The sequence below is a fragment of the Pteronotus mesoamericanus genome, unplaced genomic scaffold (genome assembly GCF_021234165.1).
Source record: "Pteronotus mesoamericanus isolate MK-2021 breed Mesoamerican mustached bat unplaced genomic scaffold, CSHL_Meso_final contig_20, whole genome shotgun sequence".
NCBI classification, from domain to species: domain Eukaryota; kingdom Metazoa; phylum Chordata; class Mammalia; order Chiroptera; family Mormoopidae; genus Pteronotus; species Pteronotus mesoamericanus.
The window spans coordinates 4,779,659-4,796,071 of record NW_026555085.1 but is presented as its reverse complement, the minus strand read 5'-3'; the positions used below and the strand labels follow the sequence as shown (position 1 = coordinate 4,796,071).

The 16,413-nt window shown below is 41.8% G+C and overlaps 1 protein-coding gene across 1 annotated transcript in view; it reads left to right on the top strand.

Moving 5' to 3' along the window:
* ILRUN (inflammation and lipid regulator with UBA-like and NBR1-like domains) overlaps positions 1-16,413 on the top strand; it is a 101,129-nt gene that overhangs the window by 78,711 nt on the left and 6,005 nt on the right. The window contains exon 4 of the mRNA XM_054569252.1: positions 1,729-2,057. Within this exon, the coding sequence (XP_054425227.1) occupies positions 1,729-2,057 (329 nt within the window). The remainder of the gene's footprint in view (positions 1-1,728; positions 2,058-16,413) is intronic.

The following is a 16,413-nucleotide window of genomic DNA, read 5'->3' as shown; positions in this document are numbered from 1 at the left end:
AGATTTCTAAGTGAAGGGACACACTGCATATCCTAGCTTACAGTGTTAAATCAACAGCTAAAACTTTTATGGTACTAGTTTCACCTTTTTTTTAATGATAAGTATGTCTGGAATGGATGCCCATTCCCGTGAATTGTGCTAGTGCTGCCGGTGGCTTTAGCTTCCTATTCTTGAGAGGAAAAGAATTGCTAATTCTAGAAGTGAACAGTAGATGTCACTGCATCTCTACTTACTGGGTTCTGACCCATTGCTGTTTGGATGCAACCCTGTTCTTAATAGAGCTCGCAAACCACTAACCTCAAATTGAGTATTTATGGCTCTCTGACACCCTAAGGTCCCCTTTCTCAGATACAGAACCCAAATTTAAAATTGAGAATAAACACAGCCTAAGAGGGTTTTCCTCAGTTTCTTCACTATCCTCTTACATGTTGTTGGGTGTTTTATGAAGTTTGTTTGCCTTTTCTTATCAACCTTACAGCAGTGATTTAGGAGCCTGGACAATTTTTTATATTTGTCTTTAGCAGGGTTAACACTTAAATGCTTCTTGGCCTTTCTGTAGCTTGCTTTTTGAAAACCTTGCAGCAGGAAAATAGATGCCACTATTCTCTGAACTGGACATCAGAGGAAGCTGCCACTTTCCTTATTCTTCTTTTGAAACTTTGCTTTGGTAATTAAGGAAATAACTGAATTAGGACAGAAGTTCTGTGTTGTATCCTTTTAAAACAAGTCTTTTATGGCCCTGGCCAGTGTAGCTCAGTCAATTGAAATGTTCCATGAACTGAAACATCACAGGTTCGAATCCTGGTCAGAGCACATGCCTAGGTTGCGGTTTAGTCCCCAGTCGGATCATGAACAACAGGCAACTAATCAATGTTTCTGTCACTCATCGATGTTTCTTTCCCTTTTTCTCTCCCTCTCTTTCCCTCCCTCTTTCTAAAATCAAAAAGCATATCCTTGGGTGAGGGTAAAAAATAAATAAAACAAGTATCTTACGGTTTTACAGTAGATAGTAGGGTTTTCCTATCTGACAGTAAGGTAAATTGGTGTTAAATTGGATTATTTTAGAAAGTCTGAGACGAAAAAGTTTTGCTATCTTTTGACCACATATATTGTGGAAATAGCCAGGGTGGTATATGTCCCAATATGTCAGGGTCATTGCTGGTTTACACCTGTGTCCTGGTGCAATTATTAATAGCTCTCTCTTTTACTCTCAGTTGACCTAGTTTAAACAACATGGTCACTCTAAATTACCCAGGACATGGGGGCAATCTATAAGTTCCAGTTTTAGTAATTATAAGCATTTTTTGACACAAGAATTATGCCTGCTGTGAGTTTTCTGAGTTAAATGCATGTAAAATAAAGCAAGAGCCACAAAGAACTTGTAATTCTGGGAAAATAGCTTTTAGGTTTCTATGGACCACTGTACTGGAGTAATGATTTCCAAAGATGGCTGTACATCAGAATCAACTAGTAACCTTTTTACAAATAGTTCCAGGGATCTCACCACAGACCTCTGAATTTGTACCAGAGTTTGCCCATGACATTGTCAGAAATGTAGAACTTTATGCAATGCAAATGTACGAGACTACTTTGTCAGTAAGCTTCTAAACTAGCATATAGAAGAACACTTCTTTCTATGGTTTGGGTGGTGGTGGAGGTTCTCAGTGGTAGCTGCTTTGGGCCTCAGGGGTGTATCTGGTATTGACATGAGTTGCCTTTTTGTTTCAGATGTCATCTGGGTGATTCTCAGTGTGGAGGTGGGTGGACTTTTAGGAGTAACGCAGCAGCTGTCATCTTTTGAAACGGAGTTCAACACACAGCCACATCGCAAGGTAGAAGGAAACTTCAACCCGTTTGCCTCTCCCCAAAAGAACCGACAATCAGATGAAAACAACTTAAAAGACCCTGGGGGTTCTGAGTTCGACTCGATCAGCAAAAACACATGGGCTCCTGCTCCTGACCAAACTGAGCAAGATGAGAATAGACTTTCACAGAACTCTGTAAATCTGTCCCCCAGCAGTCACGCAAACAACTTATCAGTAGTGACTTACAGTAAGGTAGGTGCCCTCGGAGAAGAGGAGAAGGGGTAGGTGGTGGGCCTTGGGATCCGTGATACCCCTTCATGGCAAACCTAGAATCCTAGAATGTTCTTTAAGACTGCTTAGTTCTCCTGCCAGCAGCAACAACACAAAACCTACCCCTTCTCCCCTCCCCCCTTCCCCATCTCCACGTCCTGTAGATACTACTTTATCCACACTTATAATATACTGTTGTCTCTCTGCTCTGGTTTGGGTGTTGAAAGAATAAAGTTCTTTACCTTTACATTTAAAAAAAAGAAGTCAAAATATCGCCAGCCATGCTTTCATTGTAAATGTATACTGAGCGTAGAACGGCAGCAACACACCTTTGGGATTGGTTTCTACTTTGATTTTTTTGGTTTTGGGTAGGGTTTTTGTTTTTGTTTGTTTTTTTCTGAGGAAAAAGAGAAGCTCAATTATTTGTCCTAACTATTGTTGGGCTTTTACTTTACTTACATGACTACTTGTTAATGTCTTTTCAGTTACTGAGGCCCATCTGCTTCTCCATCCACAACCCAGAGTGGCCCAAGTAACATTTTGATTTTTCACATGTGGAGAATAAGTGAGAGAATTGTTTGTTGACATAAGCATGATTTTAAGTGTTTGGATTGTTCTGAGAAACCCTTCTAGGTGTTTGATTTCTTGATCTTTTTCTCTGTATGCTAATTGATTAAACAGTTTCTTCCACACAGTGCTAAGGTAATAATAGTTCCTGGTTGTGGTTTTGGTTGGTTGAATAAAGCCCTGATGCTAAGAGCTCACTGTTGTAGGTGGTTCATGTGTGGGGGCCTGTGAGCATTCCTGTGCATTCTTCTCTGATTAATAATGCTATGTTAGGTCCAGCATCCCACATATATAATCATATATAACTGTTAAGTCTGTCCTTGCTTCATGTTAGCATTCACCCTCAAAATTAAAAAATAAAATTGATGTTTATTTGAAGGACAAGTTACTTTGTTGTAAGAATGGTATTTTTCTGACCAATGCTTTATATATGGTCTTGGTCAAGAGGCAGATTAAGAAAAGAAACGTGATGATGTGAGTCCTCTTTCTTCACATGGTCTAGGCAGAGGGACTTCATTCAGTAATAGTGTAGCATAAAGGATTCTATGGAGACATGTTAGTGCTACAGGATATAAGAGAAGAAAATTGCCTACATTTGAGGAAAGACTTCACATCTTACCACTCAATCAAAGATTATCCTCTAAGCTCCTATTGCTCCAGATTTGTCTTCCTTAATATTAATCCTTCAGAGTATGACTTTTCTGGGTGGTACAGTCGTACTAGACTAGACTAGAGTGCCTTATCAGAACAGGAACTTGATGCAGTTGAGTTTAATGGGAAGATAAGAGTTGGAGATGGTAAAACCAGTTAGTTGTCCAGTGCTTTCTAGAATGGAAGCCCTTTACCCACCCGCAAACTACCCAGCTCAACCATAACTGTAGTCTTAGGAGAGGGCTGGCATTCCTGGCCATGACACTGTACTCATCTTTCCTGAATTGTGAACCTGTTAGTTGTTTCCTGTTCCTTCAGGCACGGGGGTGTCCAGCCCGTGGGCCGCATGCAGCCCAGGGTGGCTGAATGCAGCCCCACACAGAATCATAATTTACTGAAAACATTATGAGATTTTTTTGTGATTACGTGTCGCAGTGTATTTAATGTGTGGCCCAAGACGATTCTTCTACCAGTGTGGCCCAGGGATGCCAAAAGGTTGGACACTCCTGCTTAGGGATTTAGGGACTGATGCCTTTTAACCAACTCTGTTTGCCCTGGCCCTGGTGTGAGTGGCAGAGGTGTGCTGTCAGAATGGATTATGTACCAGCTGTAATTGAGGTCCCAGCATACTGCTTTTTTGGAAGGGCAGGGCTATTGTGAGGCTGTTGAGATCTTAAAGTCGATGAACTCAGGGTATGTTACCTAAATGTTTTGCCATGAACACTGTAGGGTCATTTAGAAGTAGCACTTGAAAGAGCTGGAGATGACATCCAAGGGGACTGTCGGCTATAAAGCATTGAGAAGGTGTCACTTAGATCCCAAAGAGAAATTGGAGCCTCTCTTTTATTTTAAGGAGAATCTTACTCATAATGAGCAAGCTCTCTCAAAGCATTTCTGGCTCAAATTGAGTCAGTTTCATCTCTTAGGACTCCTCAAGGGTAGAGTAGGGTGTGAACAGTCATCAGTAGTATTTGTTAACAGATTCTTGCACTGTTTAGAGCAGTGTACATTGTTTAGTTGGAGGCTTGAAGAATAAAAGAAGCTACCGCTGCCAACCAACATCTTACAGTACAGTAGGATGGATGAAACATGTATGCAGTTCAGCCAATACAAAGTATGAATTTGGTTGGTAGAGAACAACACAGTCAAAATTTGTAATTTGTGTATATGCCTCAAGGTAGAGAGTAAGGGAAGGTAGAGCTGGAGTAGATGGGAAGGACTTTTCATAGAATGGTCAGATTTGGAAAGACAGGAAGAGCAGTAATATGGAGAACAGTTTAACTCTGAGGACAGAATGATAATGGGCATGTGGTCAGAGGATACGGGTTACAGACGGTGGGAGATAGGTTCAGCTGATGGCACAGTGTTCCTTTGAGGAGCAGTAGATCAAATAAGGGCTTTGAAAAGAATTGAGACTATACTTAATGGATTTCTTAACGCAGGGATAATTCATAATTCTAAACACTTGTGTTTGGTTTCAGAATATATTTATTTGTTTTTAAAAGTGGACATACTTGTGTCTTTTTTATGTTAGAAAACCACTTTATTGGAATTTTGAATTACGAAAAATTTCAAATGTACAAAAACGTGGAGAGAATAGTATAATAAGCATTTGTATACTCATTAGTTAGGTTCAACAATTGTTAATTTGCCATCCCTTGTTTTCTGAAATATTTTAAACATTTTGCCACTTTATTATGCATCTTTACAAAACAAGAACTTTTTTACATAACCCAAATACCATTAACTTACATAATGATTGATAATGATTTCCTAATATTATATAATGTCAATTCACATTCAGATTTCCCCATTTGCCTCTAAATGTCTTAGAGTTCATCTGTTTAAACCAGAATTCAATCAAGACCATGTATCACGCTTGGTTGTTATATAAGAAAAGCCTTAAATTTTGAGGTTCTGAATGGTATGCGTGACAAAGTGATGAGATCAGGAAATCAGCGGTATTTCTTAACTGTTCCTATATGCCAGGTGTGCTGCCAAGTACTTTAGAAACCTCATCTCATTTTTTGATAAAAGCTCCAAGAGGCTGAGTAACTAGTGAGAGGCAAAGCTGGGATTCAAATCCAGGTGCCACATTACTAAAATGTATTTCTTACTAGGTGAACCTGGGCTTTCCCAAGATCCTCCTATTGGGCTCGAGGCTGTGTTGAGTGAAAACATTAACTGAGTATCAGTTATCATCAAAGCATGAAAGAAGCAAAGTTGATAGTGGCTCTAATATATAAACTGAGGATTGCCTTTGGCATCTTCTTTTTGAAGAGTTCGCCTGTTTGTTGAGTTTTTAAACTAGTGACTTCTTTCTTGGCTGAAAAAAAATAAAAACTTTTTATAACTCTCAGAGTACATATGCCTTGTGGTGTTTATAATAAATAGCACCGTTTTATTTATGAATGAGTAGAAAAGATGAAAAAGGCCCCTGGGGCTCTAGAATTGGGGCATATGTTTTCAGTTCACCCCACGTGCCATCAAGAGGAGTACCTGATGCCTAGTGTCAGGGATCACTGAGCTGGCAGTAGGTTTGATTTACTATGAAGACATTCCCTGCCTGCCATCAAGGCTGGGAAAGAACATGATGCTCTTGGAAGCCCATGACCACAGTTTTAGTAGGCAGATACAGTTTCCTGCTGTCTCCATAGTTATAGTTTAACTTGCTAAGGTTGATAGGATGAAATGAAAAGATTGCCTCATGCACCTGCTTGGTGAGGGCTGGGTGGATGTGTCAACATAATGGCACATCTGACAGTGCCAGGATCTGGACACCCTGTGGAACTCTTCCGCAGCTGCCCTTGAATACCCATTAGCTTTCTGGATTCTGTGCTTCGTGCCTGGGGGAAGCTCTGGGTGGGAGCTCCTGCCCTAGCTCCATCCCACAGCCCAGAGGGCCTGGCCCCTCCCTGAGAGCTTTCAGAGGGAGTCAGAGAAGTGAGTATGTGCAGACCTGCTCCAAAGATTCATAAATATGACTCCTCGCTTTTGTTAGAAATTGGCTGGCCTCATTGTCAGCTCAATTGTGGCTGGCCCTGAACAGTCAGATCAAGTATTGGTAAAGGTCAGGTGCTGTTTTAAAGAAACCATTTTTATGTAATTAGCTCAAGAATCTCAGAGGACAAACAGTCACAGTAGGACAGGTGCTCACTCTGTTGACTCAGGGTTAGTCTTGTCATGAATTCTAGCTCTTTCTGACTCATCCCTGAAGGCCAGGATAGCTTTTTTTGGACAGTATGAAAGCAGTGAAAAAATTAACTTACAGAGGTGTGGAAGGATAAAGTAAGTCCTCTTAAAATTATATACTTCTTTTTCTTACTTGCCAGTAATTTTTAAAAATTTCTAGATGTTTTCTGAGAAAGCCTCACAGAAGATTCTAAGACACCAACCAAATGATCTGATTCAGGACATCTGGAAATCAGAGTGTGGCTGGCAAAAACCAAGGGGCTGTTCTTCAGGGGAGCCAAATGCCTCACTTCCTTTCTCTTAAGAGTAATAATTTACACTGGCGGAGCTGAAAAGAATCCCAAATTTATTTATTTTGTTACTTGGACCATAGCCCTTATTTTGTGTTTGTTCTTACTTAAAAAAAAAATGTTTGGAACTAGTATATGTCATATACTCTTCCTTTAAACTGGATTATAGTCTGAGCCACTATTATTACTTCTGCCAAGTGCTGGTTCAGAAGGAGAAACTAGTTATTATCTTTGTGGGGAGGTTCACACTCCAGCGTCCGCCACTGCTGGGTGCCATCTGCCTGCCCGCCCACATTCCCACCTGCTCCTCTGCCCCTCTCTCTTTGGCAGCCACTCTTTAGTATGTTTTGTATCTGAAGCTAGAGAAGTCAGTCTGCTTTTATTACATCAGAAATCAGCTGACTGCTAACCTGCTGCTTATCTCTGTTGACTAAGGGATAGAAGAGTTATTTTCTCTCTGTTTAGGTGAGGGTTTGAAAATCATTGGGGAGGTTTGGAAAAAGCAAGTCTTTTGCTGTATGGGCCTCAGAATCTAATTTATGGCTTGTGGATCTTATTATCTACATTGACGTAGCCAACGAGTTTAACATAATAATGAGGGATGGGTTTAGGGTGACTTAGTGGAATTAGGCTCATCATTCATCCTATTCTGAAGCCACTGAATTTTACCAGTGAGCAGATAGTTGGTGTCCTTAGCTGGGCTAATAATTTATGTGAGGCAATAAGAGGGCAGTGTAACTAACTTTCCACTGCCATGAAACTTGAGTCTGACAGACTCTCCCATTCCACAAAAGGTTTAAAGGTGGCTGTAGGAGGAACTGGAAGGAAAACTTGTGCCACTCGATATTTTATCCAGCTTGTGTTCTCTGACTAGGGACAGGTAGCAAACCCATACTACACCCAGGCAGGGGCCACTGAAAGTAGAGTAATCAGAGCTGTAAAACTACCATTTATTGAACACTTACTATGTGTTGGACACTGTGCTGAGGACTTTTTTAATTTAATTTTTTATTGTTAAAATTATCAATGCACATAGTTTAAGTAGCCAACTAGTTCTACAAAGCTTCTTACAAAAAATACCAGTCACCTCCCTGCCTCCCAACCCCCTAGTTATTTGTTCCCCAGAGGCAGTAAGCTCAGTGTTTGACATCATTTAGCCCACTCACCTGTACCATGATACAGGTACTGTTGTTATCCCTACTTTGCAGTTGTTGAGACTTAGGATACATAGATTCCATGACTTGCCCATGGTCATGCAGCTAAAAAGTGGTGAAACCAGAATGTGAACAAAAGCAGTTACTTTTTACTCTCGAGGCTACTCTCTTAACAGGCACTCCATTGCTTCCCAATTACAGTGTTCAAGCACATTTTTATCAGCTGAGCTAACATTTGTGGGCCAGGGAGAACATGCTTTCTATGGTATACTGCTACACTTCAAATGAGGAGCGAGCCAATTGTTGACCAAATATTATGTGACTTCTCTACTACTAACCCCCCACCCCCATAAGAACAATGGAAGCTACAGAATCAGCCTTTATCTCTAGCCTCCAGGAAGGAAAAAGGTTTCCTAGAACCTCCCTAGTTACTTCGGTTTAGATTTTTTTTTTAATTGAAATGTCCATTAACTCACCCTTGTGACAGCAGTGCCTATACCTCACAAACCTGGTTGTATCCTTTATTGTTGCCAATAAAAAGCCTCTGGAATTCTGTATTTCTGGAACAAATTTAAAATCTCCCTTGAACATACTTAGCATTTTTAAACTAGAACATACTTAGGGTCTAACTTACTTCCTTTAAAGTCGGACTTTGTTTCTACAAAGATTCTCTGGAGAAAGAATATTTTAGACAAAGGGACAGCCACTACAAGCCCTCAAATGTAAGTTTACCTGGTTTTTTCAAGGAACAGAATGAGGAGGAGAGTGGAGGGAGATGAAGTCAGAGGACAGAAAAAAGGTCATGGAGGGCTTTGTGGTCCCTTGAAAGCTTTGGTCTTTTATCCTGTGGAGCAGAGGAACCATGAAAGGGTTTTTGAGCAGAGGGGTGATACGGTCTGTCCTAGTGTTGTGAAAGGATCACTCTGGCTTTCGTGTGGAGTATACAGGGCAAGAATAGAAGCAGAGAACCGGTAGAGAAGTTAGTGCAGTCATTCGGGGGCAGCACCGGAGTGGTTTGAACTAGAGTGGGGACAGTGGAGGTAGGAGAAGGCCTGAGTCCGGATCTAGTTTGTAGCTAATGCCAGCCAGGATTCGCTAGTAGATCGGAAGCGGGGGCGGGGTGTAAAAGTGGAATAAAGGATGACAACAAGGTTTTTGGCCCAAGGAACTAAAATTTAGGATGGAATGGCCAGTCAGTGAAGGGAAAGGCTGTGACAGAGGTGGGGAGTGATCAGGAGTTCCATTTTGGACACATGGAAGGTTTCTCTAAACATCCAAACAGAGGTGTCAAGTGGCTGTTGTATATCCAAGTTGGATATAGAGTTTAGGAGAGAGGTCTGGGTGGAGATCTAAATTTGGGAGTCATGTAAATATGGATGGTATCTAATGCTGTAAGACTAGATGCAATCCACTAAGTGATGAGTGTAGAACAGGGTTCCTCAGCCAGCTGACTAACAATATTGACATTTTAGGCCAGATGAGTCTTTAGAGGGTGGGGTAGGGGCATGTCTTATGACTCGTAAGACACTTAGCAACATCCCTGGCCCTTCCCCACTGGATGCCAGTAGTATCTTCCCAGCTCCGGAGTTAACTATCAAAAATATCTTCAAATGTTGCCAAATGTCCCACGAGGGTGGGAGGGGTGAGGGGAATTGCCCTACCAGTGAACCACTGGTATAGATAGAGAAGAGGTCCAAGGACTGACATAATACTATGTCTAATGTGTAAACAAACCACTTTATATTATCTAGAGCGCCTTTACCGCATTTTATTCTTATTCTAAATCCACAACACTCTTATGAACCCAGTTTGAGCCTGATGTTCTAGACCACACTGTGATGAGGTTGTCTGGCAGAAGCAGTCTGTTGGCTGTTCTCTGAAAGTAGTTTATATACTTAATGTGAGGTTGTAGAGATCTCCTTGTTCATCTTCAGGAGCTACAGAAGACTGTGGCCAAGGAGGAAGCAGTGCAAAGCAGCTGAGAAACCTGTGTGTCCCCCCTTACCCCTAGAGTTTGCTGGCAGATTAGCATGTTCTGTACCAGATGGGGTTTGCCAGGAGGCTCTGGTTTAATGATATTACGATGAATCTCTTTTGAAAACCCAGAGAAGTCAGTAAAGTCCTGCCAGCCTTGCTGGTGTTTGAATTGGCATGGATCATGTATGCATTTAAAAAATAAATGAAACAAACACTGTGAGCCTTAGAAAAATGTCTTTTGTTGTTTGTAATATTTCTATCTGACTAAGAATAAAAATGATCTCCAAGACCTCTCCCTTTTGTACCTCAACAGCTTTAAAGCTATTTAGGTCTCTTTTATTTGTTTTGGGGCTCTGGGCATTGTTTTAGACCTGATCTGATGCTGGGCAATCTTAGAGCTGAAACAGAGCTAGTGTTCCTGAGGTTGTCCAGAATATTTTATTTTGGTTGTAAGGATACATTCTCTTCCCTATACTCTGAATGTAGCATTTTAACTTAGAGCTGAAACAGAGCTAGTGTTCCCGAGGTTGTCCAGAATATTTTATTTTGGTTCTAAGGATACAGTCTCTTCCCTATACTTTCAATGTAGCATTTTAACTTCTTATGAAAGTTCTCAAACTAGTACTAGTGAAGTTACAGGTTCAAAGAGATGAGAGTAATTAAAACTGTAAGAATTTGTCTCGTCTAGATGCTCAGGTTTCAAATGATTTGTTCTCAGCTAAATCTGCTATAACTGCATTCTGGCAGGACCAGGGCAGAATGTAAGGTTATGAGCTGTTATACCTCAGGGGGAAGATGTGGGCTTCTTAGAGCTCAGCAGACTGTGAGACCCTTTCCAAAGCTGTGGGCAGTCACCCGCAGATGAAGAGGGCCCTGGGCTTCTCATGATTTCACTGTTCAAAGGTCAGTTGAAACTGCTTTATATGGTGATAGCTTTGGTATTATTAGTCAGATAATGAGGCCTCCTAGATGGTTACCATGTACTAATTCTTTTCTTCAAAGAATTCACTTTCTGACTAGAAAGACGTGCCTAGCTCATAGGAAAGAATGAGAGCCAGTAAAGAGAGAGTATACTGAGTTCCAGTTGACTTTTAAGTGCTCACAGGAGTTTGGAGGAAGGAGAAAGCAGTGACGTTTGGAGTAGCCAGAAAAATGATACCTTTTCGGATGATAGATTCAAGCTGAACTGGAAGGAAGAGGAACCACATACAGGAAGGCCCAGAGGTAGCCACAAGCAAGATTGTTTATGGGACACTGGCCAGCCTGACGTGGTGAATGAGATGTGCTTAAAGACAGTAAGGCAAATTTTGGAGGAAAATCTTTGAAAGCGAAGCAAGGAGAGTTTACTTTTAATGTGAAATGAAACAGTGCCAACATTGCTTTTGAACAGAGAAGTGGCAAGATGAAACCAAATATGGCTGAATGGGACCAAGGAGAGACAATTTATTCTCCTAAATCTGCCAGCCACTTGAAGGGTCGAGGAGTGATGCTGCGAATTCATTATAAAAGAAATGGGGGAAGACAGTGGCATGTAAGGAAAGGGTAGTTGACAGAAGGTTACAGGAGCCCGAATGGAAATTCTGAGAGGAAATGGGACCAGCACTCTCACCCTGTGGGTCGGCAGGACTCCCGCAATGTAGCACCAGCAGCCATATGGCTAAGAACTTGGATAAGTTTGTCTCCTTTTGGGTGTCGTTCCCAGTGAAACTCTTGCCAGTTCTTTCTTCCTTTTTTAGGAACCTCCTCTACAGGAGGACATGGCCATGAGAGAGCTCTGTCCACCAGCACACCACCTGGACTCAAGCATCTTTGGGGCTAGAATTACAAAGAGCAAATAGCTTTTTCTGAAACCTTTACTGAAAAGGAGGTCAGACTTCAGCCAGTGTCTTCCTCTTCCTTGTAGGACTTTATATTTCTTTAAAAGATTTTTTAAAATTTACTTTTAGAGAGGGGCGCAGGAAGGAGAGAAACATCAATGTGTGAGAGAGAACATCGATCGGTTGCCTCTTGCACACTCCCAATTGGGGACCTGGCTCACAACCCAGGCATGTGCCCTGACTGGGAATTGAACCACTGCCCAGCTAGGGCTCCTTGTAGAACTTTTAAGTTGCCTTTGGCCAGGGGGAGCTTTGGATGGATGGGAAGATGGAGGATGAAAGGGGGAAGAAGGAGGGATACATGATGAAAGATTGGGCGTGGGTAGGCAGAGGGAGAATGGATGTCTAGATGAGAAGGTCCCCAACAGGGCTGTAGAAGTTAATTAAGAGAAACAGAAGAACTGTACAGAGGTAAAAATAAAAAATTGTTTTACAGGGCTTTTTAAAAATCAATTCAGCCTACTAATTAACTGAATCAAGCTTTTTAAGCACAATTTTGGCACAATCAGAAGGTTATGGACTGAGCTGGCCCACCGTCGGTCCTCACGCTTTCTTTTCTTTCCTTTGCCTGTTTTCACACTCATCCTCAGCCAGTACATAAAATATGTCTTTGAATTTTTGAGGACTGTCACATAAAAGTGGCTTGAGCACCAGGGTTAAAGCATTGGCAGGAGTTGCCATCATGCTGGCATGGCACCACTATTCACTAGAAGCCTCCTCAGGCTGTTAGCAGCCATCAAGGGAAAGGCCCCAGCCCTCACTGGTGTGGCTCGGTTGATTGGGCATCGTCTGCAAACCGAAAGGTTGCTGGTTCAATTCCTGGTCGGGTCACATGCCTGGTTCGCGGGTTCAGTCCCTGGTCAGTGCACATACAAAAAGCAAGCAGTCAGTGTTTCTCACATTAATGTTTCTGTCCCTCTGTTTCTCCCTCCCTTCCCTTCTCTCTGGTTTGAGTATTTCTAAGGAAGTCCTCATTGCCCTCACCCATTACTTCAGTTCAGACTTTATTTCTAATTAATGAAAGACTAACGAGTTTGATCAAGGCAGCCAGTCTCTGGCCCTTGCTAGCCGAGCACCCCCTCCATTGCCATCCCCACTCCATGAGCAGGGCCTCATCACACCATGTTTGCAGTACAGGATTGGGCTAGAACTTAGTACTAAAACCTGTATTCATTATTTGTATTCAGTGCACGTAAGTGATAGAAAAGGAGCCCTGACTGGTGTGACAGTGGATTGAGTGCTGGCCTGCAAACGGAAAGAGTCACCAGTTTCGATTCCTGGTCAGCACATGCCTGTGTTGAAGTCCAGGTCCCCAGTTGGAGCATGTGAAGGGCAACCGATTGATGTTTCTCTCCCTCTCTTACTCCCTCCTTTTCCCTCTCTCTCTAAAAATAAATACAATCTTTTTAAAAAGAGAGAAAGAAATGAGGGAGGGGAGGGGAAAGGAAAAGGAGCACTAGATGGGCAGGACTGGCCCAGGAAGTAATGAGGAGGAGGGGGAGGACCCTCTTCACATGTTATCTGATGTTGCCATCAGTATACACAGGCAGAGCGTGTTATTTCACAGCCAGGCGATAAACGTTCCTGTTGGGTTTTTTTTTGTTTTGTTTTGTTTTTGTTAACCTCTTTAATCCTTTTTATTTATTTAAATCACAAATAAAAGCAAAATAAAGACAGGTATGTGAAAGTTGCGTGTTGTGGTGCTTTCTCTAAACAACAAGCTTTCATAAAGAAAAAGAGCAACCCAGAAAGCCTTCATAAGACATCCTTGTTTCATTAGGAGTTTCATTTTTCTTTTGTTTTTCTCCTGGAAGGTTACTAACAGACCACTAGTGCAAAAAGTATTTTGCAGTTTATTCATTAATTTTACTTATATTTGAGTCTTACAAATAATTGTCAGAAATAGGTTTCACCCTAATAAAAGATACTACTAATGTTAAAGATTGATGAATAAAACTTTTTTAAAAATTCTAGCTGAAATACAGCTCATTTCCTGGGTTTTAGTACTTTAATATACACTTAACGTTTCCCCTCTGTGATAATTTTTTAGTATTCCCTTTTGGAAAAGTTATTTTGATTTCTACAAAACTTTAGGAAGATCTTTTTAAGATACTACAGGTGAATACTCACATAAGATCAATCACCATGAATAACCAAATCACCGCTGGGAGGGACTCTGCTGTTCCAAGGGGCATCTGTAAACCACTGTGAAAATCAAATCAGTTGCTTTTTTCAGTTTGCTTTAAGAACAGGACCATAGGTACTGAATTTTAAATTGTCCTTTCAGGAGATTGTGATAAACGAGACTGAGCTTTTCTTCTATGTCTATAAGTATTCTCTTTTCAAAATATTTTAGAAAATTAGCCAAATTATAGCTTGCAGTAGTTATTCCATCATGGAAGTGCAGCTTAGGACCTGACCTAACTACTGTAATCTTTCACCCTGCTCAAGGCCAAGGCACCAAGGAGCAGGGAGGCCCCTGTGTCATAGCTGGTGAGGATAGAGCTTCTGTACTTTTAAGAGGGCTCACTTACCCTATAGCCAAGTGCTGGTTAGGTTCCAGGACACCCAGCTACAACAGCTGTTCATGGAAGGCTTAAGAAAGATTGAGACAAACATGCAACACTTCAATCCCTGTGGACATAAAGACTGTCTTTCCTTCTCCAGAAACACTTTCTTGTTTCCTAACACAGCAGTGCCCAACCTTTGTGGCACCAGGGACCGGTTTCCTGGAAGACAGTTTTCCCACCAACTGGGGCTAAGGGAATGGTTTCGGGATGATTCAAGCACATTACATGCAAGCTTACCTCCTGCTGTGCGGCGTGTTTCCTGACAGGCCTGGACCAGTACAATCACATCCCAGAGGTTGGGGGGCCTCTACCCTAACAGACTTGAGGCTACTTCAAGAAATGTAGCTTTAGAAAACCCATTTCTGTGTAAGTTGGGTAGGTGCTGGGGAATTGACCTTCAGACCTGGAGTCAGATAAAGGAATTCTTTTCTGGGTCTGATTATTTATACCCTATTCACATGGATAAAACCAACCTTGCTGCTGGTGCTGCTTCTGTCGGGGGAAGCGGTTCCTCATAGAGAGGAGGGTGGCCTCTGTTTTTGCTTGAGTTGGAGTTTAATTCAGGGCTCTAGTACCGTCTGATGTGTCCATCCCTTGATCTGTTTTCCTCAGTAAGTGGTGCAGCTGTTACAAGAGAGATGTCAGTGATGCCAGGTCAGTTAAAGTAGTTGGCATTTGCTTTTCCTATAGATAAAAGTAGAATTTCTAGGCCCCAGAAGATAGTTAACGTTTTCTGTATTGCCAAACCCTACTTTTAGACTGGGATTGGAGACATTAGCCACCAGAGCCTGTTAAACCAAGTCTTGCAACTCCAGTGGCACCTGAAATATGGATGGGCCTTCTGTTTCAATTATACCTCCATCCCACTGTTAGGAAAAGCACTTCCTGCTTGGCCTGCTATAGGATGTCCTGGAAGAGCTGTTTTTGGAATATCTGCCAGACTTTTCTTTACAACTGGTGTTGCATTGCCTGTGCTTTGTGATCCACTGTTACACCAGTATTCCTGCATGTGGGGAATCTAGATGACAAAGTGGTTTTGAAAAGAATTGGCTTTCTCTCACTTTCTTAAAGTGATGGTAGATAATTTGGGGGGAAGGAAAAGAGAGCTTGTTCTCAAGCCACCTTTCTATACCAGTTAAACATCAACAACTCCAATCCACCATTCTCTGGATGAAAAGGAATTGGGTAGCATATTTCTTTCCAAAAGGCCCAGAACCTTGGTCAGTAAATAGAGGACCAGCAACAACTCTGTATTCTAAGCTGGCTAAGTGGTCTAAGGGCCGGGACGCTCACGTGGAAATCTGAAAGTGCCCATGTCTTTATTCCTCTCTCTACCAATAGCATAGGACCTATTTTATTTATCTGTAAAATAGGAACGTACTACAGCTCCTTGGCAAAGTAATAAATTCCCTTCTCCAACCATTTCAGGCAAGTTTGAAGGCTAGTACTTCCTTTATGAAATCCCATGTGAAAATGTGTGGAGCTTTGGTCTGGAAAGCAGTTAAATTTAGGGTAAGGGGGGAAACATTTAATAGGAAACAAATGCTGTTTGGGGGTTTTCTTTTCTCTTTATTATTTTTCCTGTACAGAGACCTTTAAGCATTGTATTGGTTTTAAATCTTAGGGGAATCTAAGCCTTTTATTGCTTTCCTTGGATTGTTCCAGATGAATGAATGCTATTGGGAAACATTGAGAGCAGCTTGTTTTAAGCTGCTTTACTTGCCACCTGTGGTGTGTGTGACCCTGTGACCCAGCCCCACAAAGTGGAGCCTGAGAGCCCTTTGCCACCCTGGCCCCCACTTGGTTGAGTGAATAGGTGCCATGGCTACTGCAATGGTTATGGCATTAGCTTGCCTGCTAAAGGGATGATTGGCTTAGAGGCTGGCAAGAAATGGTGGCATTTTGACATTTTAAACACTACTGCACTACTTTCCAGCTCTGTGCCCTTGATCAGGTTACTAAACCTTTCTGAGTTTGGAGATCATACTTGTCTCAGTGGATCTTGGTAAGAATTAAAGAGAACATGTTAAAGTGCTAGAGCAGCACCTGGCACATAGTTG